The 20,500-nt window shown below is 36.5% G+C and overlaps 1 protein-coding gene across 1 annotated transcript in view; it reads left to right on the forward strand.

Moving 5' to 3' along the window:
• Ocrl (Oculocerebrorenal syndrome of Lowe) overlaps nt 1-20,500 on the forward strand; it is a 537,079-nt gene that overhangs the window by 497,650 nt on the left and 18,929 nt on the right. Inside the window, exon 25 of the mRNA XM_090396332.1 lies at nt 8,446-8,557. Within this exon, the coding sequence (XP_090252458.1) occupies nt 8,446-8,557 (112 nt within the window). The remainder of the gene's footprint in view (nt 1-8,445; nt 8,558-20,500) is intronic.

Here is a 20,500-nt window from a genome sequence, read left to right on the forward strand (position 1 = left end):
ACCACCCATATGCATTGGCACTATCTTATCCTCCTTCCATTCTCCCTCAACTTGCCTCATTGCAAGACATTCATTAAACATCCAGGTTAATGACACATCCAATTTCATAGCACATTCCCTTAAAACATCCATCTGGTCCCCTCCCCCACCTTACTGACATCTAGTATACTCAGTATTCAGAATACACCCACTTCTGATGCTTTATCCTTCCTTATCCCTCTAGGAATAAAGGCAGCTTTACTAGGATAAAACATAATAAAGTGATAATCAGATATGTCATTTGCCTTGGTCACCAGAGTTTCATTTTCATCCAGCAAGGTAATCTTCCCACAATAATTTTTCCTTATACTGAAAAAACTCATTGGATTGTTGCATTAAAGTGATAATCAGATATGTCATTTGCCTTGGTCACCAGAGTTTCATTTTCATCCAGCAAGGTAATCTTCCCACAATAATTTTTCCTTATACTGAAAAAACTCATTGGATTGTTGCATTAATCTTCTCTCATAGTCTAATTGTTTTCTCCTTCCTAAACTAGTCACTTTTCTAACCTGACCCTTATATTTCTCATGAAACTCTACCTCTCTTTTTTTATGCCTTCCATAATCTCTTTTTTCATCTGCAATGCCTGTTTAATTTCTCTAGTCATCCATTTAACTCCAAATCACTTTATCTTCAAGGTATGCAATCTACCATTGCTGGCAACAATTTTTTTTTACAATATCTCACATGACCTCTCCTCCTCCTCCTCATTCTTTCATCCATTGTATTGTTGAGAATTATTTTTAAGTTTATGATAGTTGCTTGCATTATACTCCCACATAAATTCCTTCTGTCTTGATTCTTCTACACGCCTATTCATCTTACAAGTCAGGAGTATAAGGTCATCACCCTCACCATCACAAGTATGACATCTCAGTCACAATCAGATCCTATAATGCTATGACCAAATCCAAAACACTTGATCCTCATGTTCCCTCAAAAAATGGTATACCTTCAATTTCTATTCTTGCTACAACATCCTCAGTTAACAAGTTTCATTGAAACAAATAACCTTTGGAGAGACTGAAATATTCAATGCCAGAAACTTATTCCCTTTATTCCTAATTCTCCTGGCATTTGTATGCAGAAAAACCAGTGTGCAGCTAATATTGATATAGCCATTATTTACTCCTCACATATCTGCCTGCAATATAGTGTACATTTTATTTCTTAAGCTACTATCCCCACATGAGGCCATTCATTCTGCATTCTACTCTTGCAATTCTAGTTTTCTTGCTCTAACACACTCACTTGTCCAGAAAACAACAGTCCCTCCAGTTGTCTGCATCTTTCAGCGTTCAAATGTAATCCATCTCTTGCATGCAGCTCCCTTTTATCCCCATATGTACTCCACACATCCATGTATTCTAGCCCTCTCTTCCTACACATTCTCACTATCATCTCAGTCATTATTACTGCTCTTCTACCCTCAGCATTATCATATCGAAGCAACACTCTCATTATCTTCCTTCTGACACATTTTTGCTGCACTATCCCTAAAATAAGTCTCAAATCTCTTGCTACATAATTCATGCTACCTTTCAGGTCATTTGTGCCAACAATCACTTATCATCTCCTCTACATTTTCACCTCACTTTATTGCCATATGCTCTGTTATTCCTCCTGTCAAGCATTCCTTTGGCACTCTACCCTGCCCACCCCCCTAATCATCGATTCTCCATGCATAACACTATAAACAGCTTCATTCATTCTTCTCTCACTGGCATCCCTGACCCTTTCTGCTTACACTCACTCTTTATCTATCCCTTGCTCCCACTTTTTCTCAACTTTCAGTTTCCTCTCTGTTTCCTGTCTGTCTCTCTCTCTCTCACTGCTCTCTCTCCTTTGCACTCCTCTCACTAACTCTCATTCTTCTCAAACTAACCTCTGTAGTTTCTCTTTTTCTCTTAATGTTTTCTCTTAATATCTTCATTCACATTCCTTCAACTTAGTCTTCATGCCTTTCATCTCCTTTCTCAGCATTTCTGCTCTCTCCGCACATACACAAATCCATAAATCCATCTTTCATGTTCTCTTCACCCTTTGATATGGTTGTGGTATTTATAGTTTCACACTTGCTAATTTCCAAAGCACTATGTCTTCTGCTTTTGAATCTTGGGATCGAAACACATCACCCAGTGCTTCTCACACACATGCGCACAGATTCCTGGTGTGACAGTTGGATGAGAATGACATCCTGACAGTTGCTCACTTATCGCACTTTTAACCCATGGGAAGTATATAGACAATATGCATAGCATGCTATGAAATATGTAGTCTTTAAAATGGTGTCTTGCTAGGCATAAATATGTTGGATCCAGTCACTGTGATAATGGATATATGTGCATAGTTAATTATAAGGCAGACGATAAATTTGTACCAAAAAAGCACACCAATCATACAAAAAAACTACAAAAATCAATGCTGCAAATTTAAAAACTGATATTAGTAAAAGATTTATACACTTTTCTCTTTATAAGTTCTCTCTTAACATTAATATTTATCTTTTTTTTTACCACCTCATGTTGGCTGGCTGCTTTATTATTATATTTATTATGGCTGCTTTGTCTTGGTAACATGAAGTATGGCAATGATATTTCTGTAATTCCTCTGTCTAGAATGAATACAGTGATTGAGGTTTTATATGAGGAGAAAGCAAGCAAAATATTGGTAATTGTAGTAGAAATAATTGACTTGGTTGGAAACAAAAAGAATGTAAGAATGGATGTAAGGAGGTTATTGAGAAGAATAAAAGATAATAGCATGATAAGAAAGGTAGTCAGTGTGTTGCTCAGGTATGAAAGTGATGAGTTGAAGTTGAGAGCAAAGATCATGAATGATGTATTAACAGAAATGTGCAGTTTGTGAATGTGTAGGATGAGTTTCAGGGGTGAAACTCATCTTGAGATCATTCACATTCCTAATTGAATGTGAATTGAAGATGAATAAATGGTTTTAATATGAGTCACCTAGTGAGAGGCTGTTGCTGCTGCTGAAAGGGAGAGAATTGATTATGGAGAATGGATCTGAGCAAGCAAGTGATATGGAAGAACAATAGAGTGAGGAAGAAGTGATTGAAGGAGCTTATGAATGGGGAAATGTGAGTACCATGAGTGTAGAGTATGAGAGAATAGGAATGTAAGACAGACAGGGAAACAGGGGAAATTAGGATATCAAGATAGATGAGGGAGTGGGGGATAGCTTAAGAAAGGTCACTGCTCAAAGAAGAAGTGAATGCATACATAGACCAGAAAAGAATGAGGTGGCCTGGGTTGTGATGGAGCATTTGGGTGTTGAGAAGTCTGGGAGGGGTATTAAGAGAGCAATTTCTGGAGAAAAGCATGGTGAAGTCACATCTAATGAGTAAGATCAGTGGACCCAGAAATGAATTGTTATGTTTGTTTACAAATGCTAGAATTATTAGAAATAAGGGGAATGATATAGTTCCATTGACTGAGTTCATTTATCCAAAAATTTTTGGAATAAGTGAGATGTGGTTGGATTGAGAATGACATCTTGACAGGAATAGAGATGAAAGGGAATGATGTTTTTTTGTGCAACTAGAAAAGGCAAAAGGGGAGGTGGAGTGCTGTTGATAGAAAAGGAATTGTGCCCATGTAGCATAGAGATACAAAGAGGAAATAGTGGCTGTGTGTGTGTGTGTGTGTGGTTGGTATGAGATAGAGGTGAATAGAAGGAAATACTTAGTTGTATGTTGTTATAGAGTAATGTGGAGGGAACTGATAATGAAGTCTATAATCGAATTAGCCAAGCAAATGGAAACAGGGTGATCATTATGGGTGATTTTAATATAGATTGGAATGATGAGATAGCATTTGAAAGTAAAGAAAATGAGTTTTTGAGGGACAGCTACCTTAGCAGTATGTAACAGTATATGAGGATCAAGAGACTTGTATTTGATCATCTCATGAGAGGATATCATTATAAACGATGTGTGAAATCTTCCTCTGGTTGGTGAGAGCAGTGGCGCACCCAGGGAGGAGGACAAGGGGCCCTGCCCCCCCCTCCCCCCAAAAAAAAAAAAAAAGAAAAAGGAAAAAACTAGAAAATTTTCCAAAAATCTTTTCCTAATTAAAATTAATTTTTTTTTTATTTATGTGTGTCATGTCTTCTATTTCTATACTACTTATGAATAAGCGGTCACATGAGGTGGGAAGGCCCTATAGCTCTCGGGAATCACGGCCGCTATGAACGCAAGGCGAACGAAGTGTTGCTCAGTCGGACCGAGCACTATTTCGTTTGCTCGAGCCGGACCAAAACGATCACTGCAGATGCTCAGTCATAGGTCGTATGCAATGCATAGTGTGTATTCTCAAATGATCTACTTAACTCTACCCTCCCACCCCCTCCAAGATTAAATTTTGAGTGCTCGGCCCCTTCCCAAGATTATATCCCTGAGTGCACAACTGGGTGAGAGTGACCATGAAGTGTGACCTGAGTGGTTGCTAACTATGTGAAGACTTCTGTGAGGAAAGGATATATGTGGAACTATAAGGCAGATGATTATGAAATCCCTAGGAAACAGCTTGTAATAAGATGTAAAGTTGGAAAGAGATGACCGTTGCTTGGATGCTATTCAAGAACTATCTAGCAGAAGCAATGTCTAAATGTATTCCAGGGTCAGTAGGTTAAATAAGGTAGATGTGAAATGGATGAATGAGGAAGTAAAGCATGAAATCTGGAGGAAGACGGCATTGTGGAGGCAGCATAAGATGAGTCATAATAATCAGTTCCATGAGTACAAAGAACAAGCAAGGTGGGTGACTTGGTTGGTAAGGGTGGCAGTGCAGTATAAGCAGCAATTAGCCAATGAAGCAAAAAAAAAACCAAGGGAGTTTCTTTCAGTTTGTAGCCAGCAGCAGAAGAAGAAGAAATGATTATGGAAGGATGATATTGTGAAGATTGCAAAAGGATAACCACTGCAGAGGAGAGATCTTAAATGAATAGTTCATAACAGTATTTCATCCTTGTGAACGTGACATCATGGGAAAGGTTTGAATGGGAATATTCAGTTGTTTCCAAATGATATGATGCAAAGTTAGGAAGAACTGTGAAGAGTAAAGCAGATGTTGTGGCTTTACAGGAATACTTGAATAACTGAATGAATATTCATGGGAATGCAGTTGCCAGGTCAATGTTGCAAAGTGTAAGGTTTTAGAAGTCTGAAGAAAAAGATGAGATGTACAGTATACAATTGGTGGGGATATATTGGAGGAAGTGGAGGAAATAAGGAATTGTGAGGACAGCATGAATTCTAGCACTGATGCAGAGACCATTGACTTGTCGAAGTAAGGATATTATGGTTCCATTGTATAAGCTCCAGATTAGGCCACACATGGACTACTATGCATAAATTTGTCACTTGGTTTTCACCAGAATGAAGAGACATTGGAAAAGGTCCAGAGGCAGTTGACTAAGGTGGTTTCTGGTCTCTGGAATGTTGAGTATGAAGAAAGGTTGATAAATCAAATTGTAGCCTAGAGCAGTGCTTCCCAAACTGTGGTCCGCGGTCCCCTTGGGAGCCGTAGGTTTTGTTGAAGGGGCTGTGAAATAATGAAAACAAATTTAAAATGTTTTATTTCACCCAATGTTGACATTTTGTGTAGCAGCATTGAAACACATCCATCACATTAAGTTGTTATTAAACTTCTTTTATGTTGAAAGTTTTTTTTTTTTCACTTGGTTAGACTATAATAAATTTAGTTTAATCCTTTATCCAAGTGTGAGCAAACAATTTGTTTGCTCACACTTGGATAAAGGATTAAACTAAATTTATTATATTCTTTTATGTTTTTAATTCTTTCTTCATTACTAATCGTTTTGCGTTTCATGTGCTTGTACTGCCAATGTACATTAACAATATATCTATCTATATAAAAAAATGAGATAATGTGGCATGTCAAATGTGTATGTAAGATGCTAAAAATGTAATGTTTGCATTTGATTTTTGCAATATTCTCTGTGTATGTTTTGTATTGATTATAAATACAATAAATATTATAATAATATGTCTATATTACGATTTTTTTTGAGGGGGGCGTGAAATATTTTAATTTTTCTGAAGGGGGCCCTGACATCCAGAAGTTTGGAAGCACTGGTCTAGAGCAGCGCTTCCCAAACTATGGGCTGTGGCCCCCTTGGGGGCCATAGGTTTTGTTGAGGGGGGCCGTGAAATAATGAAAACAAATTTAAAATGTTTTAGGACTAAGTAAATGTTTTTATTTTAAAAGAAACGTATTTAACTTTTATTATTTATTATTTCTTTTTTGTTATTTTTTATATTTTAATATCAAGAACTGTTGATATTGACTTTATATACATATCAAAACTCGTTTTATATTATCACTGTCATCGGAGCTAGTTTTCTGTTACCAATAAAAGTTTCGCATATACTTCACACATGAAAAATAGCTTAAAGAAGTTCATGTGGGGAGATAGTAACTCGCTTGCAGTGAACACACCCTCCCTAACAGCCACTATACTGCAGAGGCAATAAAAACAAGTGCTTTTATTATGCCAGTGAATAAGGTATGAGGAGTCTGTGTAATATATTTCTCAACAAATAGTGCAATTAGAGACAACTGGGATAAAAACACACTAATTAATGAATCACATGTCCCCCTCATACAGAAACTATGCTGTATAGACTGAAACAAAACCATATGTTGCATGGGCAAACACAGTATCAAACTAAAAACTACTGTTATTAATTAGATGTGTGTGAGGTCGATTTCCCAAGGCAGCAATAAAATTCAACCGAACGTGTTAAAATTTGTAAAAGTGTTAAAACTAAGTAATATATATATATATATATATATAATGAATGTTATGGCAGTTTCACATATGAAATTCGGTTGAAGAGAGTTAGCATTTCAACTCAATTGTCAGCTATGCTTTTATCTTTCGGTTGTGTGATCTTTTGTTAATACAGCACCAATCATATGCACGTTTTAATAAACAGACTGCCTTTGCTGTCTGTTTCGCGTTAGGCTTAATTATCTTAAAAGGAGAAAAGTCACAAAAGTGAAAAATGTTCCTGGTCCGGGGATTCCCTTATTCAGGTAATATTCACTAATTTCATGTTATCAGTCAGTGGTGTGCCAGTATCGGTAAGTGGTGATATTATTTGATCTATTCTACGTTAAAAAATTTAACCCTGAGATGGATAAGTGGCTGATAAAAAATATAAAAAAATTCCCACGAACAATCAGAAGAAGCAGAAACAGACTCAAAAAAAAAAAAAAAGGACAGTATTTCATATTTTACCAGAACAGCCCACATTGTCTTCAGAACCAAACGGTAAGAGGCAAAAAATGTAATATTTGCATTTGATTTTTGCAATATTCGCTGTGTATGTTTTGTATTGAATATAAATACAATAAATATTATAATAATATATCTCTCTATTACGATTTGGTTTCGAGGGGGTCGTGAAATATTTTAATTTTTGCAAAGGGGGCCCTGACATCCAGAAGTTTGGGAAGCACTGGTCTAGAGGATACTTTAAGGAGGTATAGTATATAGACATATAGTCAGGGGTTTTATTAAATTAACATTGAAGAGGTTTTTCATAGAATAGCGAGAAATGTGGGGAATACAAGACATCATTCCTGGAAAACCTGTATAATGATGGTATGAGCAAAAGAGTGGAAAGACGTGTTTTACATGTTGAGTTGTGAATGATTCGAATGCATTGCCTGAGAGTGTGGTGACTGACTGCAAGGAACATGAATATATTTAAGGCATGATATGATGAGCTGTGTTTCTGATAGAGGGACCTCTCATGATGAGTCTTTCACTCCTTAGAAGGCTGAAAATAATAATAATAATAACACCAGTTATGTCAGCATGATATCTCTGTAATTCCTCTGCATAGCATCACTTCTTTTCCATTGAGTGCACTTATCTTGAATTTTGTAGATGTTTATTTGTACTGGTAACTGGCTTTTCACCATTCAGTCTAGTTCTCTGATGAAAACACTAGTGCCCTTTTTTAAATAAATTCCAGCTAGCATATATGCTATGCTAGCTGGGGTGTATCCCAGCTAGCATGACATATTGTGTTGTGCCTGCTACCAGCCTTGTAACTTTATCCTAAAAATGTGAGAGTAGTGTCATTTGTTCATTGCATTATTCACAATCTAACCAGAACAGTTTAACACCACTCATAATTCCTTATACTGTCCTGACACCACCCTTGGTGGTGTCAAAACATTATGAGGAATTCTAGTGAAAGTGTCTTGTTCTCTTTCCATCCTTCCTGACTCATCAAAGATGGTTTTAAGAGAGTTTGATAAGAGTTCATTTTTTTAACATTTCTATAAAAATTATTCTTTTGAATATAGTTAATAAAAATGTCTATTAATCTTTTAATTAATCTAGGTTATTAGTGAACTTCCAAAGGTTCATAAGAATGTCTTTTTGTACATAATTGCTTTTCTTCGAGAACTTCTTAGCCATTCCACATACAATAAAATGGATGCCAAGATACTTGGTGAGGAAATTACAGCATTTTTTGTGCTTACTAATTATTTTGATTACTTTTGAATTGTCAGAATGGAAGGAGTAATAACAAATACTTATATTATTACTTACATTATTTAGCTTTTTTACTTATTTTATTAACAATTTATTACTAAGAGAATAATGAGTTGCATGGTATCTGACCAACTCAGTTCCTGAGGGAGGGACTCAGTCGTTGAAATTAATTTGATTATAAAATTAATTTAAAGAACTGAAATTTAAACAAAAATTAATTTTTTTTGTTGAAAGAATCCATTAAACTTCAGATAATGGCATTGAAATGATCTATTTTTATGTTACTTGGGCAGATATGATGTAACTAACAGTACTCATGCCAAATTTTAATTTCCATTAGAATTCAAGGAAACTTATAGATAGATAGATAAATTTTTTCGTTTTTTTTTTAATGAAAATTTATCTCTATCATGTCAGGTTTTTCCTCTATGGCATTTCTTTTTGCTAATTTGTTAAGTTTTTGATAGTTTTAAGGAGGCAGTACTATTTAGAGGATCAAAAAATCGATTTTTTAATATTATTTTCTGAAAGTATGTACTTTTAAAAATCTGTTCCTAACTTTTTATCAAGAAATTCAAAAAATTCCCGAAGATATAGCCTATTATTCAAAGCGGTGTGCAGATCAGAATCGCTCACCACTCTCGCTTGTTAGTAAACAAATAAATGCATAAGAACCTGTAACGGCACATACTGGCGCTTTGAATGCGAGAGAGGCCGACCTAATACATTTAGGTGATGAAAAGTAGGCGATGACAACTGCCTGAAACAAATGAATGCTATATGCGTCATAGCAGACAAAGAACGATCGAAATCAGTCAATCATTAATCGATCGTGAAAGTGTGATGAGCGCTTATAATGTTTCAATAAAGTCTCTAGTTTTTTTTGTCTTGTTAATTGCATGTTAGTCGGCAGTGAAGAAAATACATCATGTCTACTACTCGAAAATGTGTCAATAGTGTAGATTCCTTCTGCTACATTTGTGGCAGCTTTACTGTTCCCAGTCAAAGGACAAATATCACTGATTTCGTTAAGAAAGTGTATTTTGCATACTTTGATGTAAAACTTGCAGATCAGGACAATTCATGGGCTCCAAATAAAGTGTGTAAGTCATGTGTAGAAAATTTACGACAGTGGAGCAAGGGAAAATGCCAAAAATTAGCTTTTTATCATTCCAATGATTTGGCGTGAACCGAAAAATCACGTAGATGATTGTTATTTTTGTTTAGTTCAGACTTCAGGTTATAATAAGAAGAGTAAGAAAAAAATTGTGTATCCAAATCTCGATTCAGCAATTCGGCCAGTTGCTCATTCCAGTGAATTAGCCATGCCAATTTATAAAGGACTTCCTTTACTTGAGAACAAGCATGATTGGGATATGCCAGATGTTCTTGGGGAGCAAGACCCGGATGTTGATTTAGACAATGAAAATTTAATTTTTAGTTCTGGACCGCAACGCTTTACTCAAGCGGAATTGAATGACTTAGTAAGAGATTTGAGCCTATCAAAGGAATCATCGGAATTGTTAGCTTCAAGATTAAATGAAAAAACTTACTGGACGAATTTAACTTTTTATCGTAGCAGGAAAGTAATCTTGTACAATATTTTAAACACGAGTGTGGGTTTGTTTACTGTAACAATGTGTCAGGTTTACTAACTGAAATGAGTGTTGTACAATATCATCCAAATGAGTGGCATTTATTTATCGATAGTTCAAGCAGAAGTCTCAAGTGTGTCTTACTACACAATGGGAATGTATATGGCTCAATTCCTATTGGCTATTCAGTCCGCTTAAAGGAAACATATGAGGACATTAAAAAGGTTCTGAAGTTATTAAAATATACAGACCATAACTGGATCATCTGTGTGGATCTTAAAATGGTGAACTTTTTACTTGGCTTTCAAAGAGGATATACAAAGTTTCCGTATTTTCTATGCTTCTAGGATAGTCGAGCTAGAAACCAACACTGGAATCAGAAACAGTGGCTCTTAGAATATCCTTAAATGTTGGAGAACAGAATATTATAAATCAACCTTTAGTCGACAGAGAAAAAATCATTTTTCCACCTCTACACATCAAACTAGGTCTTATGAAGCAGTATGTTAAAGCTTTAGATTTACCAGGTGACTGTTTCCAATACATATGTGAAAAATATCCACGACTTAGTTATGAAAAAATTAAAGCCGGTGTATTTGATGGACCACAAATTAGAACTTTAATGAGAGACCCAAATTTCATCAACACTATGAACGAAATTGAGAAAGAGGCCTGGACTTCATTTACGATGCTTGCGAATAATTTTCTTGGAAACAAAAAAGTGTGCAATTACAAAGATCTAATGGAAATAATGCTTGAAAATTTCCAGCGCCTAGGTTGCAACATGAGAATAAAGCTTCATTTCCTATACAGTCATCTTGATAGATTTCCCGAGAATATAGGTGCTGTAAGCGATGAACAAGGCGAAAGATTTCATCAAGACTTAAAAACTATGAAAGATCGGTACCAAGGAAGATGGGATTCTCACATGATGGCCAACTACTGTTGGAGTATTCAAAGGGGTTGCCGAAACAGAACACGCAGCAGAAATTGCTACTAACAAAAATTTATTCCCTGAAACTCATGGGTAAGTAAAATTGTTATTTTTTTATAAATATTCTTGTAATTTTTAATGAATATTGTTAAGTACTTATGTATCTAATTATCGGCCTCTCTCACATTCAAAGCTCCAGTACATGCCGTTGCAGGTTCTTACTCATTTATTCGTTTACTAACAAGCGAGAACGGTGATCTCTCCGATTCTGATCTGCACACCGCTTTGAATAATAGGCTACATCTTCGGGAATTTTTCGAATTTCTTGATAAAAAGTTAGGAACAGATTTTTAAAAGTACATACTTTCAGAAAATAATATTAAAAAATCGATTTTTTCGATCCTCTAAATAGTACTGCCTCCTTAAAACTATCAAAATCTTACAAATTAGCAAAAAGAAAATGCCATAGAGGAAAAACCTGATGTGATAGAGAAAAACGGGTGTTTGATATTTGAAATCAGCGCACCCGAATTAGTAAAAAACAAGTCTCATATAAAAGTCAGCAAAAATTGTATTGGACTGTGTAATCTGTATTCTCTAGTCTTTTACTTTTGATCCAGCTCTCAGATCCATAAGTTAAACCTGGTTTGAACTGTCTTGTATACAGCTAATTTAGTATTCCAACTAATTTCTCTCTTATTCCATATAAATTTATTCAATTGACTTCCTACCATACCAGCTTTGTTGATTCTGTTATCTATTTCCATATTTAATTTACCATCTTCACTAAAAATCGTGCCTATGTAGCTGAAATGTTTTACTTGTTCCACAGGTTCTCCGTTCACAATGCAGTTGACATTTTCAGCAATTCTGCCTATTTTCATTGTCTTTGTCTTTTTATTGCTGACCTTCGTACCATATCTATTACAACAGTTATTCAATTTAGTCAGGGAATCTTGCAGACTTGTGGCAGATTTATTTAGAAATATAACATCGTCCGCATAAAGCAAACAGCTGACATTAACATCTCTAATTTTGATATCATGTTTAATACCACTTTCCTTCATAATGTACATCCTTTTCTCACACCAGATTTAACAATAAACCATCTTCCTGTACTTTCTTCAATTCTAAATGCTGACTTAGAACTCAAATAAAGACTAAGTATTGCTTGATATAATGCCCCATTGACACCATATAATTGTAGCGTATTGAATAGCTTCTCTGTTGGCACCTTGTCATATGCCTTTTCCAGATCGACAAAACTTAAATACAGATATTTGTTATATTCCCATGATTTCTCAACTATTTGTCGTAAAGTGAAGATCTGATCTTGACAGCCTGTATTTGACCTGAATCCAACTTGTTCTTCACCAAGCTTCCCTTCCGCAATCGTTCTCAACCGTTTCTCAAGTCTATTTGCATAAATCTTACGAGGAACACTCAGTAGGGAAATACCTCTGTAATTCTCACATTCAGTTTTATTTCGCTTTTTATATGTGGGTACTATGAGAGCTATACTCCAATCATTGGGAATTTGGCCCTCTGTCCAGGCCTTCTGAACTATGCAGTGCAGCCACTGTAAGACTTTTATACCACCATACTTCAGCATTTCTGGTCGAATATCATCTACTTCTGCCTGCCTCTCCACATTTCAAGCCTTTGATGGCTTTTTCTACTTCAAGTATGGATATGTATTCCTGATTGTATGCCTATTGAGTGATTTTTATCACTGTGTTACCACTGCTTGTTTCATTTAGCAATTTTTTGAAGTAATTACTCCATACCTCAAGGATGTCTTTTTCTCCCATTTTCATGTCACGTTTATCATCTCTAACTCCTTTTACAGCACTCCTTCCTCCATTTCTAAGCTTCTTCAACAACCTCCAGAATATCTTGCCACCTTCTTATTTATTTTCTATGTCCTTACCAAAGTCTTCCCATGACTTTTGTTTAGCTAGTTTTACACAGTGTTTAGCTTTCTTACATTTGTCTCCGTATTCTCTAAGAGCACAAGCTGACTTATTTGCCAGGAACTTTTGATATTCTTTCTTCTTTTTTCTTGTTGAGAGGCTTATACGCTGGTTAGACATGATAACTAATATTTAAGGAATTGACAGCGTATACTGGAAATATAGATTAAATAAACTTTAATATACACTTTCCGATATTTCGGCGAACGTCACGTTGCCATCTTCTTGGGAACTTACTAAAAATACACGTGCACACAAGTACTAATAACAGCAAATGAGACTGAAGCTAGGAAGCTAGCGTTTTCCTAAAGTCCTGATGGTGCCCCCTGGCGGGCTATATTGGTAGTTCTTGGCCTTTGGGCTGAAGTTCTTCTGATAAAAGTTTCCCAAATTTGGAGCAGTTTCATGCATCCAAATTTGTTGAGGTTTGGCATGTTCCTAAGGGCCGAGGCTGATTCCATGAATAGTCTTTCATACTTGAACTTGCTGCAGTGTATTACTGTGGCTTTCTTCCATCTTATTCTGTGGCGAGTATCCAGAGCGTGGTCTGCAAGCCCAGAGTGGCTGTACTGGTGAAATCGGATGTAATCCTTGTGTTCTGAGATTCTGATATTTGCTGTCCTGCCTGTTTGGCCAAAGTAGGACAGTTTACAGCTGCAAGGGACCTGGTATACACCAGGTAGGTCTAGGGGAAGTGGTTGGTCTTTGGTGGAGCGGATAAGGGATGCCAGTTTTCTGTGTGGTTTGTAACAGGTGGTCAAGTCATGTTTTTTTAAGATTTTATTGATTTTTTCCGAGGTTACTCTGATGTAGGGAATAGTGATGGATTTAGAGTAATCTTTTTTGTGAAGGGGAGGGGGTGGTGGGTTGTGGATAACTGGGTTAAGTATTTTTTGGATTTTTTGGAGGGGGTAGCCGTTGGCTGAGAAAGTGTCACGGATGTGATTTAGTTCAGTGGTTAGGGCTTGATCATTAGAACAGATTATTTTTGCCCTGTTGAATAATGTTTTAATAACTCCATATTGTTGTGAGGTGGGTGGTGGGATTGTTGGTGAATGTATCTGCCTGTATGGGTGGGTTTTCTATAAACTGAGAAAACCAAGGTTCCATCAGGTTGGCGGGTGACTAGTGTGTCTAGGAAGGGGAGGTTATTGTTTTCTTCTTTTTCCAGGGTGAATTTGATTCTAGGGTGTTGGTTGTTCAAGTGTGTTAGGAAGGAGAGGAGTGAATCTGGGCCATGTGGCCAAATAGCGAAAACATCATCAACGTAGTGAAGCCATATGGTAGGTTTTTGTGGGGCTGAGTTTAAGGCTTTCTTTTCAAACATCTCCATGAAGAAGTTGGCCAAGGGTGGGGAGAGTGGTGAACCCATGGTTGTCCCCTCTATCTGTTTGTAGAATTTTTCCTGCCAAACGAAATAGCCTGAGTTCATTGTAAACTGAAATAGGGCTGAGTATCGGGAGGAAATTTAGCTTGGATTAGCTCTAAGGTTTCTTTGAGGGGGATATTCGTGAATAGGGAGGAGACATCAAAACTGACCATTATGTCATTATGTTGGAGTGTAAGGTTTTCTATACTGGCTTTGAAGTGGGCTGAGTTTTTTATGTGTGATGGTGTATTGCCAGTATAGTGTGAGAGCGCTTTGGCTAAATGCTTGGCTAGTTTGTAAGTGGGGGAATCAATGCCATCCACTATGGGACATAATGGCACATTTTCTTTGTGTATTTTTGGGAGCCCATATATGCGGGGGGGGTCTAGAGTTATAGGGTTTTAGTCTGTTGGTAATCTCCACAGGCCAAGAAGTGACCTTCTTAAGGAGCCTATGGAGTTTTCTAATTTGTGAGTTGGTGGGATTGTAATCAATGGGGAGGTAAGTGGAACGATCTAATAATAAAGCCTTGAGCTTACCTGTGTAATCTTTAAGATTGAGTACCACAGTGGCGTTCCCCTTATCCGCTTTGGTGATCACTATTTTTTTTGTTTCTCTTCAATTCTTGTAGTGCCTTGTATTCACTAATGGATATGTTGGATTTTGGAAGTTTTGCTTTATTGAGAACACAGGCTACATCCAATCTAATGTCGTTGGCGATGTGGGTTGGAAGTTGGCGAATCCCGCGTTCAATTTGAATCATTAATTCCTCGGCCGGTAATTTCCTAGGAGCAATGGCAAAGTTGTGACCACGTGACAGAGCGTGGAGTGCTTCTGGCTTTAAGGTAGCTGACGATAGGTTAACAACAGTGTTGGTTTGTAGTTTGGATGCCGAGTTCTTTGTTAATTTATCAAACTTGTTGATATGTCGGCTTCGTACTCGTTCAAATTCTTTTTTAGCTGCCGTACACGAGACGTCATGTAGGATCGACCAAAGTTCGTGATTCAGCGTAAGTGAAAGCTCATTTTCTAGCGTTGATATAGCTCTGTTTATGTCGGCTAGGGAACCGCGTGTAGCGGTAATTTGTTCCCGAAGTAATGCCTGGCTAGCGCGGTTGTAAATATGGAGAGCTTTCTGTGAGATGAAGCGGTGTTTAAATTTAACACAGTTAGGGATGACATGATTATCCCGGCAGCGTTTTAGGAATGCCAGACGGTTAAGTTGTCTGGATAATTTCAGCCTCAGTTTGCCGTAATGGCAGGCCTTGCGTGCGAAGAGATCTCCGTGGATGATCATTATTCTTGTTGAGAGGCTTATACGCTGGTTAGACATGATAACTAATATTTAAGGAATTGACAGCGTATGCTGAAAATATAGATTAAATAAACTTTAATATACACTTTCCGATATTTCGGCGAACGTCACGTTGCCATCTTCTTGGAAACTTACTAAAAAGACACGTGCACACAAGTACTAATAACAGCAAATGAGACTGAAGCTAGGAAGCTAGCGTTTTCCTAAAGTCCTGATGGTGCCCCCTGGCGGGCTATATTGGTAGTTCTTGGCCTTTGGGCTGAAGTTCTTCTGATAAAAGTTTCCCAAATTTGGGGCAGAACTTGCTGCGGTGTATTACTGTGGCTTTCTTCCATCTTATTCTGTGGCGAGTATCCAGAGCGTTGGCAGAAAGTGTATATTAAAGTTTATTTAATCTATATTTCCAGTATACGCTGTCAATTCCTTAAATATTAGTTATCTTTCTTCTTTTCCTTCACTGCCTCTACAACTTCCTGTGTCCAGCATGGAGTTCTGATTTTTCTATCCTTGCCCACAACCTCACCACGTGCCTCTCTGGCTGAATCAATCAGGGTTTTCTTCGAGGCTTGCCACTGAATCTCCAAGGTTTGGTTCCTGTTCTCAAACTCTCATTTTTTCTTCAATAGTCTTTGTGTATTTTAGTCTACAGTTCACATCTGAGAGCTGCTCAACTTTTATTTGCTTATAACTTTCTTATGTCTTATTCTTTTCAATATGAAATTCAATTTTATCCTGCTCGAGACTAAATAGTGATCACTTTCAATTTCAAATCCTCTGTACACTCTGGTGTCCTGCACCAGGGAGAAAACATCACTATCAACAATAACATAGTCAATGAGACTTTTCTTATTCCTTGCCTCTTCTCTCCATTAAATTGCAATATTTTATGGATTTTTGAGGCTGCAGTGTAAAAAAATAAATTTTAAATAAAAAAAAAATTGCACAAATTTGAACTAATTAATTACGAAAATCAAAAGTCTCTTCCCATTGCTGACAAGTGTGTTGTGTGGGAGTACCTAATATATGGAATACCTAACATATTACATAATCTCTTCCAAACATGCATTGTATAGCTAGATTTGATACAATTTGATGCTGTGTAGGCTTATTATGCAATGCCCCAAGCAAAATCCCTCATGTTAGAATTTCTTTGAAACTTCAGTAAGTTATTAAACAAACTGTCATTGTTAGAACCCTTATACAGGTTCTGCTGTTAGTAATGAAAAGAATATCAGTGCCAGAATGCTGAAGCAATATTAGAGTTAGACACAGAATGCAGTAGTATTTCAGGAACAAGTTTGGCTCTTGAGCCATTGTAATCATTTATTCAAATTTCAGATGAAAACTCAAGTGATGCTGCAGAAGGTCTGCAATATTTTATAGATTTTTGAGGCTGCATTGTAAAAAAATAATTTTGAATAAAAAAAAATTGCACAAATTTACTATACATTTGTTTTTTTTTTTGTTTTTTTTTCAGCTTCTGTAACATTTATTATGTACAGCTGAGCATGGAAGATTATGGTTTTAAGTACTATTGCTATAGAAAAAAAAAAGAGACTCACCCAGTTTTCTAGTCTTCTAAGGTTTCAATGTTTTTGTGAATACTTTTTTCAACTGGTTATGTTGGATAGGTGGAGAAAGGATTCTAAGTATGGAAAGGTTCTTTCTTAGGGGTTAGTCCGAAGGGAATGCAGCTGAGATCCCATTTCCAAAAATTTTTAATTTTGTCTTATTAACTTTGGCAGTTAGTCCACTGATTTTGTTGAATTTTTCCAAAGTACCAAAAAGATTATTGAATCATTATCCTTCAAAGTGTTTACTACATTGTCTGCATATTCTAATACTTTATTTTCTTTCATAGTGCAGAGATTTCATATTTTCCTTCATGCTGCTATCCCTCGCATAGCATAAAAATTGCTTTTGCACTGTCCAAGAAGATTGCCCCTGCTTCCAGTTGAATCCTGTGCTAATGTTTTTAACTACTCAGAGAACTTGTTTGGTGGAATGGTTCTCCCCAGTTCAAATTGCTCATCAGGGATGAAATTTAATTCTCATCAAGAAAGCGGACTGGTTTAGTGATAAATTTGGGGAAGGTGTGCTGCTTTTCTTTGTTTTGGGATTAAGATTACATCTGTTACTTACCATCATGCTGGGAAGTAGTAATATCTTAGTATTGCATTAATCATAGCAACAATATGCATTATGATTTATGTGGCAAGCATTTGAGATTTTGTTAGAAATCCCATCTGGCTCTTCTGCTTTCCAGTTATTAAGTTTGGTGATGACTTCATGTATCTCAGCAGGTGATTCAGTTGTGATTTATGTACTCTGTGCATTTTAGTATACAGTGTACTCAGGCATGTACTTTACTGATAAAGTCTAGGATCTGCACTGCTTCTCTAGTTTATCAGCAAAAGCTTCAGCTTTATCCATATCACCACAATTAACTAGACCACATTTACCATGGATTGGTTGGAAGGATTTTATGGCCTCTGCATAGAGATTTGGTATTTTCCAGAGTGTTTGATCCTCTATGTTAGGTGTTGGGGGGGGAGTTTTGTCTCCCACTGTTGATTTTGATTGATTTTAGATGCATATTGAACTTTGTTTGCAACCCTATTGAGCTCTTGTCGGTTTTCTCATGTCAGTATTCTGTTCTTTTCACAGATTAGGTTTTTAATCTCATTGAGAAGTCGGTTGGATTTTATGTCTGGCATAAGCTTGATGGCAACTGTTAATGCACTTCTTGCCTACTTTTCCAATCTCGAAATTCATTCATTGATTTTTCCTTTGAGTTGATGGTTGGAATTGAGCCAACAAATTCATGTACAGTGGTTGTTAATTTTGTCCAGTTGATGGTTGGGACCCAGTGTGGATAATTTTCATGTCATGCTCAATTGGAGTAACAATGGGTTCTCTAGTGCACTTATTTAGTATTGATGAGCAATATTTTGTAGTATCATTATATCAAAGACACCAGGAAGTCCTGCCACATTGTGGTATATAGGTTCTGGAAGTCCTATAACGACAGTATTTCTGGCGGCAACAATGTCGTTGAGGGGTTCTATCATTTCGATTTGTAGTTCTTTTGTTCCAGGCTGTGTGCTTAGCATTCAGGTTCCCTCTTACTAACACTGCTTCATTTGTGTCTAGAATTTCAGTTACTGTTTGTTTGCTTGTTTGGATAGTGATATACAGAGTATATTTTCTGGAACCTGCATTTGCAGTTTGGACCTCTATCTCCCTGATTTCTATATTGGTAGTGGCAGGATTTATACTTTCATTGTGTTCCATATTGAGTTTGACAAATATGGTCATGCAGCCCTCCATCCCCCTAACCTGGCCTTGCTGTATAGAATATATTTCCTGAGCCTTGGGTTGTCGGCAGTTCAAAGTATCTTTCGTTTAAGAGGATTACCTCAGCATTGTAATGTGTTATAAATTCCTTTGGTTCATGTCTTTTGTCTCATACACTGTTGGCATTTCAGAACACAATCTGTAGGATGTGTGACCTTTTTTCTGTTAACTGTCAATTACTGCATTGAGGATTGTTTGTGGAGTCCTGGCTGGGGTTTGCTTTGCTGAACTGGATTAAAATTTCTGCCAGAGTAGCTGCCCAAATTTTTGTTTGCCTATTTACATCCTATTCAAATTACACAGTCCAACACAATTTTTGCTGACTTTTATATGAGACTTGTTTTTTACTAATTTGGATGCGCTGATTTCAAATATCAAAGCCATTTTTCTCTATCACATCAGGTTTTTCCTCTATGGCATTTTCTTTTTGCTAATTTGTAAGATTTTGATAGTTTTAAGGAGGCAGTACTATTTAGAGGATCAAAAAAATCAATTTTTTAATATTATTTTCTGAAAGTATGTACTTTTAAAAATCTGTTCCTAACTTTTTATCAAGAAATTCGAAAAATTCCCGAAGATATAGCCTATTATTCAAAGCGGTGTGCAGATCAGAATCGGAGAGCTCACCGCTCTCGCTTATTAGTAAACGGATAAATGCGTAAGAACCTGCAACGGCACGTACTGGCACTTTGAATGTGAGAGAGGCCGATAATGAGATACATACTAATTACATAATAGATACATAATAGATCGAAATCAGTCAATCAATTAACGATTGACTGATTTCGATCGTTCTTTGTCTGCTATGACGCATATAGCATTCATTTGTTTTAGGCAGTTGTCATCGCCTACTTTTCATCACCTAAATGTATTAGGTCAGTTATCAGCCTCTCTCGCATTCAAAGTACCAGTATGTGCCGTTGCAAATTCTTACGCATTTATTCGTTTACTAACAAGCGAGAGCCGTGAGTGCTCCGATTCTGATCTGCGCACCGCTTTGAATAATAGGCTATATCTTCGGGAATTTTTCGAATTTCTTGATAAAAAGTTAGGAACAGATTTTTAAAATTTCAGAAAATAATATTAAAAAATCGATATTTTTGATCCTCTAAATAGTACATCCTCCTTAAAACTATCAAAAACTTACAAATTAGCAAAAAGAAAATGCCATAGAGGAAAAATGGGTTTGATATTTGAAATCAGCTCACCCAAATTAGTAAAAACCAAGTGTCAGATCATAATCAGCAGAAAAAAAATTTTTTTTTGTTGGCCAGTGTTATTTTATAAGTGCTGAATGTCAGTAGCATCCTCAATTGCCCTGCCTATCTTCATGTCATCGGCAAACAGTTGCACATC

The sequence above is a fragment of the Typopeltis vanoorti genome, chromosome 8 (assembly GCF_054136105.1).
Source record: "Typopeltis vanoorti isolate ZY-2024b chromosome 8, IOZ_Tvanoo_1.0, whole genome shotgun sequence".
Taxonomy (NCBI): Eukaryota; Metazoa; Arthropoda; class Arachnida; order Uropygi; family Thelyphonidae; genus Typopeltis; species Typopeltis vanoorti.